This window comes from Rhinatrema bivittatum, chromosome 6 (genome assembly GCF_901001135.1).
Source record: "Rhinatrema bivittatum chromosome 6, aRhiBiv1.1, whole genome shotgun sequence".
NCBI classification, from domain to species: domain Eukaryota; kingdom Metazoa; phylum Chordata; class Amphibia; order Gymnophiona; family Rhinatrematidae; genus Rhinatrema; species Rhinatrema bivittatum.
In genome coordinates, this window is record NC_042620.1 from 260,538,116 (window position 1) to 260,557,772 (window position 19,657).

Below are 19,657 nucleotides of genomic sequence, written 5' to 3' on the forward strand. Positions count from 1 at the left end.
ACCCCTCTCTCCCCCCTTCTGCTCATTCCATGTTATTTACCCCTGTTTTTTGTAACTGCTTCCCCCCTTGCACAAGTTTAGTTATACTGTTCATTGCACCCCTTGTTCTATGTGAACCGGCATGATGTGACTTGTTCATGAATGCCGGTATATAAAAAAGCTAAATAAAAAAAAATAATAACCAATGATTACAAACTTGTCTGACATCCACAGTGGTGGGGTTGGATTTGCAGTAGCCATATAGGCATCAAAATAGCCTATTCAAGGCACCATATGAGGTTTCCCCAGATGTTTCCATACAATCCTTATTCACATTTGTGCTAGACTTTTTATATATATTGATATTTTATAAGTGTCTAGTATTATTGGACCTCCATTTTTGTGTCTTTGTCCAGACCTTCATTTAGAGTCCACATGGCAGACACTTAGTCTTTCCAACATATCTAAAGCATATTTGCTTACTATAAGCATTTTCCATCTGGCAGCAACGAACGGATTTGTCTCTCCTAACTAGTAGAGCTTTGAGCTCTACTGAGCATGTATGGGAGTTCCCATATTGGCGATGCCTCTTGAGCCTCCTCATTCTATATCAGAATTCATTCTAGCTGTGTAGCCGATTCTCCAGGAAAGCAGGGGTGCAGTCCATTGCTAATTCATCCTGCTATCTATGGAAAACTCTGTTTATGGTAAGCAAACTTTGCTTTTTTCTGTTAAAAAGCAGACTGAATTACCATTACATGTGAGCAGTCCCAAGCTGAGGGTTGCAGCAAAGCATTTATTTAATAAGCAACCTGGCCCCCACCTTGGAAAGTAGACTACAGCAAGAACAGATTTTCTAAAACTGGTTGTGCAAGTTACTGTCAGTCTTTGAAAAGTTATTGAGATAGTAGTGGAACATAGTGTGAACTGAAGACCAAGCTGCTGTCATGGATGAGAGCCCTTGGACCGTGGCATGGTTGACGCAGTCTAGTAAGTAAACCCACTAGCTGGCGAACATGACCTTACTGGGACTAGAGCTTGAGCTTCACCTATACCAGGCGCCATTCCCTGAAGGTTGAGCCCTTGGGTTCCAGAAGCCTTCAGGGTTTAGGCAAGATTCCCTCAAGGAGTGGTCAGAGTCCAGGTACGGGCAGTGGTCAGGGCTGGCAGTGAGAAGAGTGTCCAGGTACAAGCCATGGTTGAGGCAAGCAGTGTGTAAGGAGGAATCAGTGTCTATAGCCAAGGTCAATACTAGGCGGTAGGCAAGAGTCAGAAGGAGGATAGAGAGGCACAGAGGACCAAGACAGGACGGACAAGACAAAGCAAAAGAGAGGGACGAGGCAGGAGCAAGGCAAGGAGGCACATTGGAAATCAAAGCAAGGCAGAAGCAGGACAAGGGACCACAGCAAAACACAGACAAGCAGGACTGGGCAATATTATCACAACATTATCAAATTTGACTTAATAACTGGAGGGAGCACAAACAAAATTACTACGACAGCAAACGGTGACTGATAAAATGAGGAAAATAGTTAGGAAAAAAAATGAAAGGAGCAATTGCAAAGGTTAAGAGTTTAGCTCAAGCATGGATGTTTAAAAATATCATCTTGGAAGCCCAGAACAGATGTATTCTATGCATTAGAAAAGGTGGAAAGAAGGCTAAATGACTACCAGCATGATTAAAAGGTGAGAGGAGAGAGGCTATAATATCTAAAAACATCTTTCAAGAAATGGAAAAGGGATCTGAATGAAGAAAATGGGAAACAGCATAAGGACTGGCAAGTCAGAGGCAAAGCATTGAGAAGGAAGGCAAAGCGAGAATTTGAAAAGAAGCTTTCCGTGGAAGCAAATATTCATAATAAAATCTTTTTCAGGTACATTAGAGGTAAAAAGCCTGTGAGGGAATCAGTTGACCATTAGCTGATCAAGGGGTATTAGGGATGACAAAGCCATAGCAGAGAGACTAAATGGACTGTTTGCTTCAGTATTCACTGCTGAAGATGTAAGAGAGATACCCATGCCAGAAATGATATTCAAAGGTGATGATTCAGAGGAATTGAAAAAATCTCGATGAATCTGGAAGATGTATTAGGGAAACTTGAGTAGCAAATCACCTGGATCAGATGGTATACATCCCAGCATGCTGAAAGAACTGAGAAATGAAACTGCAGACTTGCTATTGGAAACTTGTAAACTAACAATAGCATCTATGGTACCTGAAGATTGGAAGGTTGCCAATGTAATGCCAATTTTTAAAAAGGGGTGATCTAGGAAATTACAGACCAGTGAGTCTGATGTCTGTGCCAGGTAAAATAGTTTCTACCATCTTAAAGAAGAAAACTGCTGAACATATAGATAAGCATAGTTTAATGGAACAAAACCAACATGGATTTAGCTCAATAAAAAGAAAACAGAACTTCTGTGCTTAAGTTTTATATCTAACCCTACCAATGCTCCGCCCGCCAGCCTATCTGTTGGTAAAGAAACCATTCAAGTCACTAAGCTTGCACGTAACCTCGGTGTGTGGGTAGATACTAACTTATCCTTAAAACAGCACATTTCGAAAGTGGTAAAAACCTCAGGGGTAGATTTTAAGAAAGTGCGCCTTCGCGTATTTTTGTTGGCGCACCAGGCGCAAACAAAAGTACGCTTGATTTTAGTAGATACGCGCGTAGCCACGCGTATCAGCTAAAATCCAGGATCAGCGTGCGCAAGGCTGCCGATGTCGTGTAGCCGGCGCGCGCCGAGCCGCGCAGCCTGCCGCCATTCCCTCCAAGGCCACTCCGAAATCGGAGCGGCCTCGGAGGGAACTCGCTTTCGCCCTCCCCTCACCTTCCCCTCCCTTCCTCTATCTAACCCACCCCCCCGGCCCTATCTAGACCCCCCCCTACCTTTGTCGGGGGACTTACGCCTCCCGGAGGGAGAAGTAAATCCCCGCGCGCCAGCGGGCCGCTAGCACGCCGAGACGCGACCTGGGGGTGGTTCCGGAGGGCGCGGCCATGCCCCCGGACCGCCCCGGGCCGAAACCACGCCCCTGGGCCCGCCCCCGAAACGCCACGTCCCGCCCCCAAAACGCCGCGCCGATCCGACACGCCCCCGACACGCCCCCCCCTCGAAAACCCCCGGGACTTACGCGAGTCCCGGGGCTCTGCGCGCGCCGGTAGGCCTATGGAACATAGGCGCACCGGCGCGCAAGGCCCTGCTCGCGTAAATCCGGGCGGATTTACGCGAGCAGGGCTTTTAAAATCCGCCCCTCATTCTTTAAACTACATGTTCTCAAACGATTACGTCCTCTCCTATTTTCTCATGACTACCGTTCTGTGCTTCAAGCACTAATTCTGTCTGGTCTAGACTATTGTAACGGCCTATACTTGGGACTACCTGACTCTACTATTAAGCCTTTACAACTGATACTGAACTCGGCAGCTAGACTTCTTACCGGTACTCCACTAAAACAACACATTTCACCAATCTTGTATAAATTACATTGGCTCCCTGTCAAACATAGAATTCGTTATAAAATTATAATGCTAATTCATTCTCTGTTGAATAACACTGATTCCACTTGGATGTGTTTTACACTACATATCTACAAACCACAGCGAGAATTAAGATCTACAGGAAAAAACCTCAGTGAAGAATGCGGCATTGAGCATGACTAGGAATAGAGCTTTCTCGGTTGCTGGCCCTATATTGTGGAATGCATTGCCAGATCCACTTAGGTTAATAAGCAGTCGGAAGGACTTCAAGAAGGCTTTAAAAACCTATCTCTTTCAGGAAGCTTTTAAAGATTTAGAAATATCTTAGTTGAAATAAATAAGACTAATTATGTACGAGTGATATAGTATTACTTTTACTTATTCCTGCTTTTAATTTTTAATGGAAAATGGCCACTCTCTGTTTCAGTCACTATTATTTTTATTGATCATGTAACATGCTGTATTTTTATTCATACCTATTTATTTCTTAAGTTTTATTTTATTACAATTTATTTTAACCTTTTAATTTCAAGGTTATTTATTGTTGTAAACCGCTTTGATCAGTAAATTTTACTGGAAAACGGTATATAAATTTGTTTAAATAAATAAATAAATAAATAAATAAATAAATAAATAAGAACATGCCATACTGGGTCAGACCAAGGGTCCATCAAGCCCAGCATCCTGTTTCCAACGGTGGCCAATCCAGGCCATAAGAACCTGGCAAGTACCCAAAACTAAGTCTATTCCATGTTACCATTGCTAGTAATAGCAGTGGTTATTATCTAAGTCAACTTAATTAATAGCAGGTAATGGACTTCTTCTCCAAGAACTTATCCAATCCTTTTTAAAACACAGCTATACTAACTGCACTAACCACATCTTCTGGCAACAAATTCCAGAGTTTAATTGTGCGTTGAGTGAAAAAGAACTTTCTCCGACTAGTTTTAAATGTGCCACATGCTAACTTCATGGAGTGCCCTCTAGTCTTTCTATTATCCGAAAGAGTAAAAAACCAATTCACATCTACCCGTTCTAGATCTCTCATGATTTTAAACACCTCTATCATATCCCCCCTCAGCCGTCTCTTCTCCAAGCTGAAAAGTCCTAACCTCTTTAGTCTTTCCTCATAGGGGAGCTGTTCCATTCCCTTTATCATTTTGGTCGCCCTTCTCTGTACCTTCTCCATCGCAATTATATCTTTTTTGAGATGCGGCGACCAGAATTGTACACAGTATTCAAGGTGCAGTCTCACTATGGAGCGATAAAGAGGCATTATAACATTTTCCGTTTTATTCACCATTCCCTTTCTAATAATTCCCAACATTCTGTTTGCTTTTTTGACTGCCGCAGCACACTGAACCAACGATTTCAATGTGTTATCCACTATGACGCCTAGATCTCTTTCTTGGGTAGTAGCACCTAATATGGAACCTAACATTGTGTAACTATAGCATGGGTTATTTTTCCCTATATGCATCACCTTGCACTTGTCCACATTAAATTTCATCTGCCATTTTGATGCCCAATTTTCCAGCCTCACAAGGTCTTCCTGCAATTTATCACAATCTGCTTGTGATTTAACTACTCTGAACAATTTTGTATCATCTGCAAATTTGATTACCTCACTTGTATTTCTTTCCAGATCATTTATAAATATATTGAAAAGTAAGGGTCCCAATAGAGATCCCTGAGGCACTCCACTGCCCACACCCTTCCACTGAGAAAATTGTCCATTTAATCCTACTCTCTGTTTCCTGTCTTTTAGCCAGGAAGTCTTGCATCACAAATCTGCTACATTTTTTGAAGGTGTAAATAAACACGTGGATAAAGGTGAGCCAGTTGATATAGTGTATCTGGATTTCCAGAAAGCATTTGACAAAGTTGTTAGGATCCTGCCCGCGATAGCCGCGGGCAGTCCCCTACCTTCTCTACAGCTAGGCCACTGCAGACGCCGTCCCTCGTGGCAGGCTGAGCTGCGGCACTCCTGGCTTCCCCATGGTCCTAGTGTCGCCAGGGGGAGTCTCTTCATCGTGGCATGAAGCCGCTGCTGCAACCTGCTTTCTATCTTCACGGCAGGGCTGCCACCGCCGACACCACTGTCCTCCTGGCCTTCCATGTGGCAGGGATGCCACTGTGATGTCTGCTCCTTCCTGGCTTCAGTATAGGCGCGGGCCTCACTTCGATATTTAAAGGGCCAATGGCGGGAAATGCCCACGGCCAGAACGGATGATGTCATCAACCTTCGTCTGCTTCAGCCCTATAAAAGGGCCCTGCTTCTTTCCCTCAGGGTCTTCTTTGGATCCAGGTCCTCCGTGGTCTTCTTGTTCCTTGATGGATCTTCATTCCGTGTTCTTCATGTTCCTGAACTTCGTCTCCTTGATGTTTTTGGTCGTCGTCGACGAGGCCCTGTCCTGGTCCCAATTCAACGCCCAAGCTTCCTACCCAAGGGAGGTAAGTTCATAGGCCTCTGTTTCTTGTTATCTTCTAACACGCATGAAAAAAAACAAGTAAAATAACATATATTTGGAGGGTTGTTTTGTATTGCTGTGTGTGACAATAGGAAAACTGACAATTGACTTGTTTGAACCAAGGAAATTACATTTATTTGGGTGGTTGTTTTGTATTGCTGTGTGCGACAATAGGACAACTGGTAATTGACTTGTTTGAAGTATTTGGGTACTAGTTTTGTATTGCGATGGGGATGACAAAAGGAAAACAGACGCTTCCCACTTCACTTGTTAGACTTGTTTGTTTTGAATTTATTTTTGCCTCAAAAGCAAAATGTTTTAGTTCAACTTCTGTTTCCTATTTCTATTGTATTACCACCAGGTTGAGGCATTGAAGAAACGGGCACGAAGGATCCGGAGGGAGGAGCCGGAATACCTGAGGGCCCTGCGGGCCCACCAAAGAGCAGAAGGTACGTGCAGTTAGCAAATGTCATGGTTGACCTGCAAGCGATATGGTCTTGTTAAGAAATGCTCTGAAGAAATTAAACATTTGTACCATTCTTGATCTTTGCATGCGCAGCTGTGAAAATGTTACTAAATTTTGTTTTCAGAGAGCAGCATGGATGACAGCTCCAGTGGGGAGGAATATGCTCCTCCAGAACAATGCCACGGTGAGCCTTTTATAGCATCGGCATACTTAAAGTATGTGGATGTTTAATGCCATTTTGCACACCTATGAAATGTGCATTTGTAAATGTCATACTCTCTGTAAGGGTAGAGGTTATTTTCCTGTTTAAAATGTTGCTAAGTTCTCCCTTCTACACTGTTGTGGATGTTTTCATGTGCGACAGTGGTAACGCTTTCATTTTTTCTCTTTTCAGATACATCGTCAGAGACCGAAGCATCAATTGCGCCCCCCCTGTTTTCCCACCCCCCCAATTGAGCCTCCCCCTGTTATCCCGCCCCCCCCCCCCTATTATCGAGCCACCCCACATGTCACCTCCCCCCCTGTTGTTTTTCCGCCCCAACTCTCTCCTGCCCCACCCACCCCACCTGCCATAGGAGACAAGGGGACATCATGGTTGATGTTGTCAGCCCTGGCTCTCCTGGGCTGCCCGGGGCAGGTCATCAGCCGGAGGGTGGCGTAGCATCCGGGGAAGGGCCCTCAAACCTTGAGGGGTGCCGGGATGCTATTCTGCTCCTCCTGGTTTGGATTACCCACGGCCAGGCAACCCGGGAGGGAAATGGCATTGCAGGTGATGACGATTCTGCACGATCTGCGTCTTGGCCAGCAGGAGATAATTGAGCTCCTGCGAGCAATCGCAGCTCATTCCCTGCTGGTCATGGCGTGGGCTCCTGCAGGACGGGCACCGCCTGAGGACCGTCAATGATGATGCTCCTCCTCTTCCCCCATGGCATGGTCCCTCCCCTTTTTCCCCCAACGCCCCCCCTTATCAAAATGTAAATATTTTTTTGTAAATAGTTTAAATTTCAAAATATATATATTTGCTTCAAAAAGTTGGTTTGTGTTTCCTTTCCACAACTGATTGCATGTCACTTATGTGGTGATACTGTGGCCATAATCAAGAACAGAATGACTGCCAAGGATGAGGAGAACATGCAGAGCATACAGGCGGAAAAGAAAGGGAAAATCTACCTGAAGAGGAGCACATGGAATACAAAGGGAAACTGAACCAAAACAGAAGAGAAGAACATAGAATACAAGAGAAAATCTACAGAACAGAAGAGGAGCACATGGAATACAAAAGGAAACTGAACCAAAACAGAAGAGGAGAACATAGAATACAAGAGAAAATCTATAGAACTGAAGAGGAGCACATGGAATACAAAGGGAAAATCAAACTAACAGAACAGGAGAGTACAAGAGAAAATCTACAGAATAGAAGAGGATCACATGGAATACAAAAGGAAAACTCAACCAAGACAGAACAGGAGCACATGGAATACTACGGTAAAATGGACCAGACAGGCAGAAGCACAGACCCCTGTACAGGCAGCTGGGCATTTCAGTTATGGACGTCCGGAAAGAGACAGGAACGTCCATGAACGGAAGTCGCGACCTGGACCTTCCCGCCTGTATCCAGGCATCCATGATCAGAGGCCCAGCCGGACGTCCGAGGTCGCGGCTTGGACATCCGGCCGGGCGCTCAAGGCAGCGGGGCCTACAGGTGGGAAGGTCCATGAACGGAAGCCACGACCTCGGACGTCCAAGGTCGCAGCGTCTGTTCATGGACCTTCCCGCCTGTATCTGGGCGTCGATCGGAGGCCACGCTGCCTTGAGCACCCGGCCGGACATCCAAGGTCGCGGCTTGGACGTCCGGCCGGGCGCTCAAGGCAGCGGGGTCTGTAGAAAAAAACCATCCACTTACCTGGTGGAATGACATTTCAATTGACATTTCAAATGACATTTGTAATGACATTTCAAATGACAGGTACCAGCGCACCCTGGATACTGTATAGGCGCTGCATACCGCTCTATACAGTAAAATGGATTGCGAGCACCTACCGCTTCATTGACACGCTTTGGACGCTGCTTGGATTTGCATCTAATTTGAATACTGAATCGAGCGGTATGTGAACCAAAATATGAGCGCGGAAAACGAGCGGGCGCCCGGCACTGCCGCACTGTTTCTTACGCGTCCTTACTGTATCGGCCCGTTAACCAGCAGATAAGACAGAGACTGGAAGGACTCAAAGGAGGAAACTCAGAAGGGGAAAGATGAAGAAGTTCTGGGTGCATAGCATGGGCCACACAAAGCGAGGCCTGGATATCCATGTTCTGCATGCTGCCCACTGATTGCCATACTCTAGGGCTCATGCTGTAGTTAAGAAGCATGCATGATGATATGTCCTCAAAAAGGAGCTCCTACCTTCATACCAGCTACTGCTGATGACTCTGGATCTGAGCATCAGGCAATGGTGACTTTTCAGTAGCACAGTTGATCTGGTTTAAAGACACACTGGGTCGGAAACACTGCATTAGATGGTAATAGCTTACCTAGTTCAAGTCTTCAAAAGCTTGTTAAAATAAATATTTCTTTAGCAAATGACTGAATCGTAGCAGTGATAATTCAGTTTTAAATTCCACCAGCAAGTTATTCCATAAGATTGATGTGGCTCCACCTGGCAGGCTGTCTGTAGAATCATGAATTTGCCTGATCGAAGAGTGGTCCATTACATTATGCTGTACTGTTACAGTCTGTGTCAAAGAAAATAAAAATTCTGTTTTACCATTAACCTTTTTCCATATTGTAGTTTTAATTATTACTGAAAGAAATTGTATCGTGTTTTATGCCAAACTATGCATAATTTAAAATATTGTATGCATTTTTTTATTTCATACAGAATTAAAATATCACATTTTTCCCAAGAACAGCATTTACAACGTAAATGTTATTTTGGGAGTTCGACGATGTTATGTTCACCCTTACTCAGTTCGTCTGAAATCACTTTAGCAAACGGGGGCTGTCCGTGATTCCTATGTCATGGCAGGCCCCGCACGTCCTCTGACTCCTCCCCCGGCTGTGTCTGCATCCGGCCCGCCGCCTTCGCACGACCGCGATTCGAATGGCTGCTCCCCCTCTCATGACGTCTCATCAACTGCTTCTTTCTTCTGGCGAATCTGCTTCCTGTGGATGGTGAGGCTGCGTTTACGTCGGACTCCATTCTCTGGAGCAGTCACATGCTCCGAGTTTGGGCTGATCAGATCCTCTTTCTGACTGCTGCCGCCGCCGAGATCTGCAAGGTTACTGCTTCCTGGGGCTTTTCCGCGCTGCTCAAGCTGCTTCTCGCGCCCCATTCTGGAGTCCCCGTGTCGAGCTAAATCGCGTGAGTTGTACCGAGTGCTTCTTTCACTCCTGGGGTGTTTCCTGGGATACCTCAGGCCTGGTGAGCTATTGGGTGGGCGGAGGTTCTTTTTGAGGCCTGGTTAGTTATAGTGAGCTGCTCTTTCTCGTCTGGGCCATCTAAGGGGATGAGTCTTTGAGATCTGGGAGAGGTAAGGGGAAGGTTCCTCGGGTTTGGGAAGTTGTGCGGGGTATCTTTCAGGCCTTGTAAGTTAGTTATATACTTATGTTGCCTTGTGTGTGTCTCCTGCAGGTGTTTCCTAAATTACACGTTTTTCATGTGTTCTTCACCCCAGCGCTCAAAAAGAGGAAGAGCAGCAGCAACTCCCATCACCTCTAAGCCAAGGCGCAAAAATCTCTATTATAGTAACTTAGAAAATCAAAAACTGACCCTGTGTACATTAATCTCTTCTCCCATTTGAAAAAAAAGGCTTTTTTTTTTTTCTCCTCTCAATAAACGTCAAGGAATCAGCTTGCTGAGTACATTGTATTTTTTTTTATTCTTTAATATTCGTGGAGAGTACCGGTTTTGAAAATTGAAAATAGAAGATTATGCAGAAGGGTAGTGTTGCCAGTGATGAAAATATGAACCCCCAGGAGCTGTGGCCGAGTCGCAGGAAGGAGAAATATTATAAGGGCGAATCAGAGATTGAACCGCTGAAGGATCGTATCAGGACCAAATCAGGTATGGGCTTGTGGGTAAAAAGGAGGTAGGCATCTTGAAAAGCCTCTAAAAGTATACAGGTAGTGAAGTGGTTGACTTGAACTGAAAGAATTCTGGGGTAAAAACTGGTTGAATTTAAATATTTTAAAGGTGTTATTTTAATAAAAACATAGCTGAGAGAAAAAAAATACATCACTAGAAAAATTCAAGAGTATCATGTCACTGAATTAGGGCAACTCCACAACACAAATATATCACTCAGCATACCATGTCAATATTTCCACCCCAGGCCATAAATCTGTACTGAATATAATGGTAAACCATCCACATGAACAGTAGGGCATCCAGCTCCCTTTATCTGAATATGATGCTGAATTGTCAGACAGTAGTAGTTTGTTGTGCTAGCCAATATGATTTAGGGGTGGTTCCAAGCCACACTATAACTATACCTCCAAGGGTTTCCAAACCATTTCAAACTGAATGTTTATTCTTGTTCATGGCCATTTTAATTTTTTCCATTAGGAACACATTCCATAACTGCCTCAGCCAGGAGCTGAATTTCTTTTCGGATATGGGATTATTGGAGTGACCCCCAAAGAGTTTAGGAAGAAATTAAAGAGGTGTCACTGGGGCTTCTCATATCCCTGTCCCCCACCCCACCACCAACATGCTTATTTAAATTCACTAAATGTGATATTTGAAACACTTTTTTTAAAGGGAGAAAAGGAGTTAATTTGATTATAGGGAAAGGAAAGATTTAAAATAACATGTTTAAGAAAATTTTTGAGTGCCTAAAATATTAGTAGAATTTAGGGCTTTTACAACAAAACTCCAGAATGTAAATTCAGTTTAATCTGCCTTCCAGACATTTCCTGTCCCACAAAAAAAATAAAATTGGGCATTTTAGAATAGGGCTCAAAAGTTGGTTACAAATATTTAAACTGGTATTATAGTAATTTTCTTTTTTCTGTGGGAAGGGTTTATTGGCTCCCATTCTTTAGCGATGGGTGAAGATGTTATTTCTGCAGCTAGGTGCTTGGTTGTGTGGTAAAGACCTTTTCTTGGAGAGAAGAGGGATGTTTTTCTTAAACTGGAAAGAAGGGGAGGGAGGGCCATGGGCATGCCATTACAGATAAAACAGAGTAGATTGCATGAGGAAGTAACAGTACTTTGTTTCCTGTTTTATAGAATATCGAAACTTATGGCAGATAAAACTTCGGTCCACTCATTCTTCCATCCTCCCTAGCTGCTACGACACTGCACATGCTACTCCATCTTTGGTTTTGCCACCTTACTTCCCCACTGTGCTTTTGTCCAATCCTGATCCATTTCTGCCTCTGCTGAGGGAAGCTGTTTCTGCACTCACCCACCATAAAATGCTGCTTTGTTATTCCTACTCCTCCTGGTCTTTATGTAACACCTGCCAGGCCTCTTATTACAGTAGTAGACATTTTTTCTAAAAATCTTTAGCACCAGCGCAAATTAAGAGCCAAAGAAACTTTTTTTTCTTCCTTTTGTTTGTATAATTTCTTATTTTGCTCCCCCTCCCTTTTTTGCCATTAATTTATTATATTTATAATTGGCAATATCCAAGCCTTGTTTCTCCTGAACATGGCTCCTCTTTAGGCTAAATTTTAGGTATCCAGGTAATTCAGTACCTGGGATTTTTTTAGCCCTGCCCTACCCTCTTAAAAGCAGTAGTTACTATTTAAAATAAGTGATTTCAGAAAGCAGTTACAACAACCAGCTGGTAACATTATCTTGTATATTATGTATCTTTTGTGGAATTTTATTTCTGATTTTCCACAGAGTAGTTGTCCCCCTCCTTGTTAGCTGGCTGAGCCTGGGGATAATTGTGCCTCTGTCATTTGAGTTGTCACTGAATGCAGGTCTATTCCTCCTCTCCAGGGTCCTGGGATTCTAATGGGTGCAGCATAGATCCAGAGATTGAAGCAGTGTCCAGTCGGAGTGAGGAGAGCACCCCGCTGAGCCCATCCAACAGCCTAAACATCCGGAATCTGCAGATCTCTGAGCGAGAGATCACAGCCCCCCGCCAGACACAGAGACCCTCATCCCACCATTATAGTTATCATCGGCAACAGTCGCATTACACTGACCGCTCAGGGTCCTTCCAACCAGGCTTCAGGAGAAACTTCAGAGATTTTGAAAGGAAGTTTAGAAGAGACTGGGGTCCGCGGCAGAATGGTGTAGTCAATGGATATCGGCCTCATCAATCCAGCACTGAGAGCCGGAGCTATACACGAGTGCAGAAGCCCAAGGAACTACTGGGGTCTCCTGATGAGGTGAAGAGTGACTCTTTGAAATGCAGACCTATTCGTACTGGCAGTGTGAAAACTGGGGGCTGTCCTGCCTCTCCACATGGAGCACTAGGAGTTGCAGATGCCCCTCAGCTGCATGAAGAGGTGGAAGAGAAGGCAGTCCCCACCACAGGTGGGAGAGAGGCAACCTGGTCACCTTTCAAGCAACCTCCAGTCTTCCCAGTGGACAGCAGTAGTGCCCGTACTCTGCCGAAGATCAGCTATGCTAGCAAGGTGAAAGAAAACCTAGAAAAAAGGGCCCTGGAGCCTGCTGCAGGACCGGTAACCAAGACCACCATGGTGCCTGCCTCTGCAGTGAAGACTACCAACAGTTTGCCCAACTGTGTGCTGTCCACCAGCCAAAATGACCCATATCGGAATGGCACAGGTGCTACCACTTCTACTGTTTTCCACCCCACTTCAGCTATTCCTGCATCCCCTGGGACCTCAGAGCCGCATTGTTTGGACTTTTCACAGAGCTGCAAGAATGGACACTGTGCTCCTGGTTCTCCGACCTTTGCACATTCTCAGTCTAAAGAGCACCTGGGTGCCATTTTTCAGAATGAGTGGGGGCTTTCCTTTATCAATGATCCAAATGCTGGACAGGCGGTGGCTACAGCCGAGGCACCTCCCCTCGTCCTCACAAATGTCCTGGAGATAGCAGAAGAGAGGGAGCACCAAGCATGCTGGGAATCGGGAAGTGTGAAGGACTGGGAAGCAGCAGTGTGGTACCACATGCAAGGTAAGTTAGTGTTAAGGAAAATCTTTCTTGTGGTATTGCAAGATAGGATTGAAGTGCACTGGCAGAATTTTATGTGGCTCTTACTAATGGAATAGCAAGGAAAATTGTTGAATAATGTTTGTTGTTGTAATGTTAACTGCTAATTTTTTTTTCTCTTTTCTCTAGAATGGGATCGGGTATGGAATTTGCACAAAATAGGTAAGGTTAAACTGTACATTGTTGCTTGTTTTTAGAGGGCAAGTTTGAAAGCCATTTATCTGGGTAAATTGGCTTGTCTGAAAATTACTCTCCTGCCTAGCTAAAAGTACAAGCGGGCTTCCTTAGTGCTTGTAATTTTAGCTGGGTTATAAAGAGGCATTCCTGAGGGTGTGGTTAGACTGGGGGAGGAAAATGAACATGAGAAATACCTTGCTGTGTTAGACAAAGGTCCATGGAGCCCAGCATCCATTCTTCTATAGTAGCCAATCCGGGTCACAAGTACCTGACAGTCCATACAGTAGATCCATTTCTTATGACTTATGCCCAGGAATAGCAATAGCTTTCTTTAGTTTGCCTGGCTGATAGTGTTGGACTTTTCCTGTAGGATCTGCCACGTACACGTTTTATGCTAGATGATTTTCAACAAACACCAAGAGTAGTAAATTTTCAAAGTACCTACATACTTTGGAAATACGTGGGCTACTTAACTTAAATCTGATGGGAATTTTAATCTATATATGACTTCTGTATGAGTATTGCACATCATGTGTAGGCCATACATACCTCTGCAGTGGAGCTGCTGCATGCAATGTTGACTGTGAAATCCCCATGTACACATGCTTTTGCACAATTAGTATATATTCCATAAAACAAAATCTCATACAGTGCTACCTCTTAGGAAACCACCATTTTGTGCTGTGATATTGCCTCAAGGAACACCATAACAAGTGGTGCTGTCTGAAGCTGAAGATAGTTAAGATTGGTGCTGTGGTATGGCTCCCAGTGGAGAGATTGGGTTTGGGAGAATCTCTGTAAGGGAGGCAGAGGGGGGATACTAATTATCGGTGAGGTACTTGCGGAGGTGGGATTGGAGTGCCTTGAGAGGAGTAGAGTGCTAGCTGTGGGTGAAAGCGTAACTATGGAAGAATGTTGTCCGTGTGGGGGAGGAGAGGCCAGCTGGGGAGGGTGCATTGTGCAGGAAGGAGTTTCCTGGTGAGATGGGGAGCCCTGTTGACAGACCTTTCTGCTTCTTTCCCTCAATTCTTCTCCACAGATCCAGCACGAGTCATGATGTATTCAGAGTCTACAGATGGAAAAGGTTAAAATCAGAGACCAGTACAGTCTGTGGCTGACCTCACTTTCTCCTGCTCCCCCATCACTACCTGTTTTCAAATACTGCAAAAAAATGTTTTTTAATGTAAACTGAAAACACAGAAAGGGTGGGTGTAGAGATGCTAGCCTTCATACATACACACTTTTAATGCATAACTGCATTCCCGTAGGGAGAGGGTTGGCAGTGGTAAAAGCAAAATCCTCCTACCGTTTCACCCCTTGTGCTCCTATCCAAATGCACCTTTTAAATTTTGGGAGTGTGTTGTTTTTTTTTTTTTGTTAGCAAAAATTTTAAAAACAAATTTTTTTTTTTTTAAAGGAAATAACCTTGATTTTAGGAGTAAGAATGTCTTGTCTTTTGAATGAAAAAAAGAGAAAATATACATGTTAAACTCACAATTGGTGATCAACTAGAAAAAAATATATATTTAAATACATCTTGGAAATCTGTGTGTGCTTAATTTACCTAAATTTGATGATAATGTAATGATTTTTTTTTTCCTTTGTGGTAGGTGTGGTGGGCTAGTCCTGCTCACGTTTATTAAAAAAAAAAAAAAAAAAAAGTGAAACCACAGGAGACAGTCTTTAAAGGTGCTTAGCTGTAGTTCATAGCATAACTTGTCTTCTGCTGTCTAGAATATATTATGTCCTAGGGCACAGTGATTAGCATGTATGTGGCTGATGGAGCTCTTATTGACTTGTGGCCTAAAGTGGTAGTGCTGCTGCATGCTAGTATTCCCTTTTGCAATTAGAGCCCGGTCCCATGATGCAGTACCTCCCAAATCTTTCCAGTCCTGACAGTATAATGAACCCCAGTTCTCCTCAGTTGTAGGTGCTTCCTCCCACCACATAAATTAACAGAGCTTGTGAAGCTTAACCAACAAGATAAAGTCCTTTTCATCGATAGGTACAGCTGCTAATTCCATTTGTGATGTCTTTTCACAGTGGTGTCTAAACAAAACTCCTAAAATTATTAAATTCTATGTGTATATATGTTGTAATTCAGGAAACAAATCTGAATTAATAAATAACTTGTGTGCTGAAGGCTGAATACCTGTCAGAGATGAATATCTAACTCTGTAGTAGTGAGAAATTAGTTATAATTGAGTAAAGAGCTTCCCACTAATCACCTGGAGGATGTCCTTTTGAATGGTCAGTAGAATCAGTGGCTGCTGGTTCTAGTCTGAACTGTGGTATTGAAAGATCTGTAAGGGTTTCTAAAATTGCATATTCAAAACATGGGTAGTAATAAGTGACCCATCCCCACTAGCCAGTATTGGTATGTACATAAACTGACTTACATGAAAAGCAGAAAGACCAACTAGGACACATTTCGGCTAAGAGATGGATGGAGGTGTTATACATTGCTAATGAGAACTAGGAAGGAGAGAGACTGTATAGGGTGCCTCCTCATAACAGCCCTATTTAACAAGCCTATGTATGAGGCTAGGTAGAGAGGATGAGAATAACAGGTTTTGAAAGGCTCAGTACATTACCTCTCAACAAGCAAAAATCTCTTCTGTCTGCATATGTTAACAAGATGGGAGGTAACTTTGAATTCCCTGTACGTACCAGGATCAGTCCAGACCGCTGGTTTGTCTCCCCCTTCCAGCAGATGGAGTCAGAGAAAAAAACTGGAAGGCACCCGCTCTTACACTGGTGTGCCACTTGCGATCCTTCAGTATTTTCTCTGACTCTAGCAGGTGAGGGTGACAGAACCTGCGGTCCTGATCCTGTAAAAAAAAAAAAAAAAAAAAAGGGGGGGGGGGGATTTGACTTAAATTTACCAGAAAGTCTGTTCTTTCTGAAGGATTCCTTGACTACATCAAGCTAATTAACTTTTTTTTTTTTTTAAAGTTACTTTTGTTCTTTGCTGAAGTTGGATACGCCTCCCAAGTCACCTTGGTAGAGGCTCGGCTGGGGTGGGACGCCCCGATAGCCGCATTCCCGGAGCCCCGCCGACTGGTAAGTGGGGAGATTAACCGGTGGGCCGGTCCCTCTCCTCCCTTCACCCTGAGATGTACGCATTCCTCAGGTGTGCCCTGCAGTGTTAGTGGTCCCAGGGACGCCGGTCTTCCCCTGGGTGACAGCATTTAAAAAAAAAAAAAAAGGAAACCTTTAGAAGTTTAAATTCTTGCAGTGCAGGTTCCAGGGGCTCCGGAGGGGCGTTTTTGGCGCCAGATTGCTGACCTTACCTTCTGCCATGCCGTGGGGTGCCTCATGCTCCGCTTGCGGAGAGCCAGTCCAGCTCTCCCGCGATAGCCTGTGCGTTAGTCTCCCCGGTGGTGAAGGACCATCGGGGAGTGCCAGGGGAAGCCTGTCAGCACGTTCGAGGGGCGGGATGCAGGGTTGCGTACCCGTCGGGCCGGGCCATCCCCATCTAACACGGGAACAGCGGCCATTTTGCCTTCTCCATGAGGGGAGGAAGAGGAGCTGGCTGCAGGGGGAGGGGAGATCCCTCCTACACTGTCGCCTCCTAATTTGAGCCCAGTGCGGGGAGGGGGGGGGGGGCTTAAACAGATAGCAGTCCTTTTCTTCAGGGCAGGGCCGCCTTTTTATTTATTTATTTATTATTTTTATATACCGACATTTGATCTCAATTGAGATATCACATCTGTTTACATTCAGGTACTGTAGGTATTTCTCTATCCCCAGAGGGCTTACAATCTAAGTTTTTTTTGTACCTGAGGCAATGGAGGGTAAAGTGACTTGCCCAAGGTCACAAGGAGTGATAGCAGGACTTGAACCCTGGTCTCCTGGTTCATAGTCCACTGCTCTAATCACTATGCTATTCCTCCTCCCCTCTTCCTATACGTCCCAGCAGCCGTCGCAGAGATCGCAGGCTTGGCCGTCTTCCTTTCGAAGTCACAGGCCTCCCCGGGTCCTCAGGGATCTTCCGGGGGTAAGTCTTCACAATGAAGGTGTGCTGGCCCACTCATCTGTCCCTGTGATAGGTGGCCGCCTCTCTCTCTCTCGAGGAATGGGTCAAGATTGCATCGGACCAATGGATGCTAGGCATAATCGAACACAGTTACGCTTTGGATTTTGCTTACCTGCTGTGGGACCTGTTTTGATGTCACCCTGCGGGTCTCACACGAGGTGAGCGGCGGTAACTCACTCTGCGTCGGCTGGAAGGCCTGGGGGCCATTGTCCCGGTCCCTCATGAGATCGGAACCGGCAGATATTCCATATATTTCGTGGTCCCCAAGAAGGAGGGCTCCTTCCGCCCAATTTTGGATCTCAAAGTGAACAAGGCACTCTGGGTGCCTCGTTTTCGCATGGAGACCCTCCGCTCGGTCATTGCGGCCGTCCACTTGGGTGAATTTTTGGCTTCTTTAGAGAGTCTGTGAGACTGCTACAGACCACGGCCCGGACACCTAGCACAGAAACCTCAAAGATGTAGTTCTGGGACAGTGGATTCCATCGTGATGATAGTGAGCATTGTAGGGGTCTCAGTGAGCTCGTGCCCATGGCACTACTTCCAGTGTGGATGCCATGAGGCCAAGAACTTGTAGGGGCAAAGTTCGCTCAACAGGATTTGTAACTGGGTCATCAGTTTTGATCTCCTTGTCTTTGTCAGGATAACCTTGTCTTGTTTGGTGTCGAACCGGACTCCCAGGTATTCTAGAGATTGGGAGGGCTGTAAGCAGCTCTTGTTTGTGTTGACCACCCACCCGAGGCTCTCCAGTAGAGTTTTGACTCTGTTGGTTGCCTGGTGGCTTTCCTCTGGGGATTTCGCTCTGATCAGCCAATCATCTAGATAAGGGTGCATGCGGATTCCTTCCTTCCTCAGTGTTTCTGCCACCACCACTATGATCTTGGTGAACGTCCGGGGTGTAGTGGCTAACCCGAAAGGTAGTGCCCGGAACAGGTAGTGACTGTCCAGGATCGAGAAGCGTAGAAAATGCTGATGCTCTTGATTGATCGGAATGTGTAGGTAGGCTTCCGACAGATCCAGGGACATAAGGAACTCTCCCGGTTGTATCGCCCTTATTACCGAGCGTAGGGCTTCCATGCGGAAGTGAGGAATCTTCAGGTGACGGTTGACCGCCTTGAGGTCCAGGATGGGTCTGAACATTCCTTCTTTCTTGGGGATGATAAAATAGATGGAATAATGTCCAGTATTTATTTGTTGTGGAGGCACCAGTGTTATAGCCTATAAGGCTAGCAATCTGGTCAGTGTAGCTTCCACTGCCATGCTCTTGGAAGGGTCATGGCAGGGGGATTCCACAAACTTGTCTGGAGGGAGGTGGTGGAAATCCAGGTAATATCCATCTCGAATGATGGATAGGACCCACTTGTCCAAAGTTTCTCGACCCATCTTTGGTAGAATAGGGCAAGTCTGCCCCCTATGGCTTCTTCCTTTGGATGGGTCGACTGATTTTTCATTGCGGGGTGCGGCTGGGGCCAGAGCCCGAGCTGGCTCCCCTTTTGTTGTGCTTGTTCCGAAAGGACTGGCTCTGGCCCGCGGGGGCCGCTTGATATGTGCTTCTATATGGGTTGAAGCGCTGTGATCTTCTGCCCCTGGAGGTTCGGGGGAAGGATCACTGGTTTCTCTTATTCCTGTCCTCCTGTAGCCGTGGTAGTGGGGACTCATCCCATTTGTTGGCTAGTTTTTCTACTTCACTTCCGAACAGGAGTGTTCCCTTGAAAGGCATCCTTGTGAGTCTCGTTTTGGAGGATGCGTCGGCCGACCAGTTTTGGAGCCAGATTTGTCTTCTGGCTGCCACGGCGGATGAGACTCCTCTAGCTGCTGTGCGTACCAGATCAGAAGCGGTGTTCACGAGGAATGATACAGCTGGTTCCAGGGCCTCCCCAGGAGTGGTGTTCCTGGTCTGTGCTAAGCAG

At 45.3% G+C, this 19,657-nt stretch overlaps 2 protein-coding genes across 5 annotated transcripts in view; one reads left to right on the forward strand and one right to left on the reverse strand.

The window, feature by feature from the left end:
- TMEM219 (transmembrane protein 219) overlaps positions 1-19,657 on the reverse strand; it is a 97,439-nt gene that overhangs the window by 25,642 nt on the left and 52,140 nt on the right. Inside the window, exons 1-2 of one of the 4 annotated variants that reach the window (XM_029606975.1) lie at positions 9,361-9,491; positions 8,928-9,128 (exon numbers count right to left, since the gene is read on the reverse strand). The exons of 1 other annotated variant lie outside the window; for it this stretch is intronic. Coding sequence is in view for 1 of the 3 variants with exons in the window: in XM_029606974.1 (XP_029462834.1) it covers positions 8,800-8,839 (40 nt within the window). In the remaining 2 variants the exon portion in view is untranslated. 2 more of the 4 variants (XM_029606977.1, XM_029606974.1) reach the window with 2 other exon arrangements.
- Positions 9,559-15,372, forward strand: LOC115094186. Its single transcript, XM_029606972.1, has 5 exons — positions 9,559-9,757; positions 10,028-10,459; positions 12,347-13,498; positions 13,664-13,696; positions 14,751-15,372. Exons 2-5 carry the CDS (start codon positions 10,327-10,329, stop codon positions 14,798-14,800), a joined length of 1,368 nt encoding a protein of 455 aa, XP_029462832.1. The 5' UTR covers positions 9,559-9,757; positions 10,028-10,326; the 3' UTR covers positions 14,801-15,372.

Bases quoted from the DNA above. Each gene is read 5' to 3' on its own strand.
- LOC115094186 (XM_029606972.1), top strand. From the start codon at position 10,327: ATGCAGAAGGGTAGTGTTGCCAGTGATGAAAATATGAACCCCCAGGAG. The intron at 10,460-12,346 runs GTATGGGCTTGT...CCTCCTCTCCAG, and splicing joins TCGTATCAGGACCAAATCAG to GGTCCTGGGATTCTAATGGG. The intron at 13,499-13,663 runs GTAAGTTAGTGT...TCTTTTCTCTAG, and splicing joins AGTGTGGTACCACATGCAAG to AATGGGATCGGGTATGGAAT.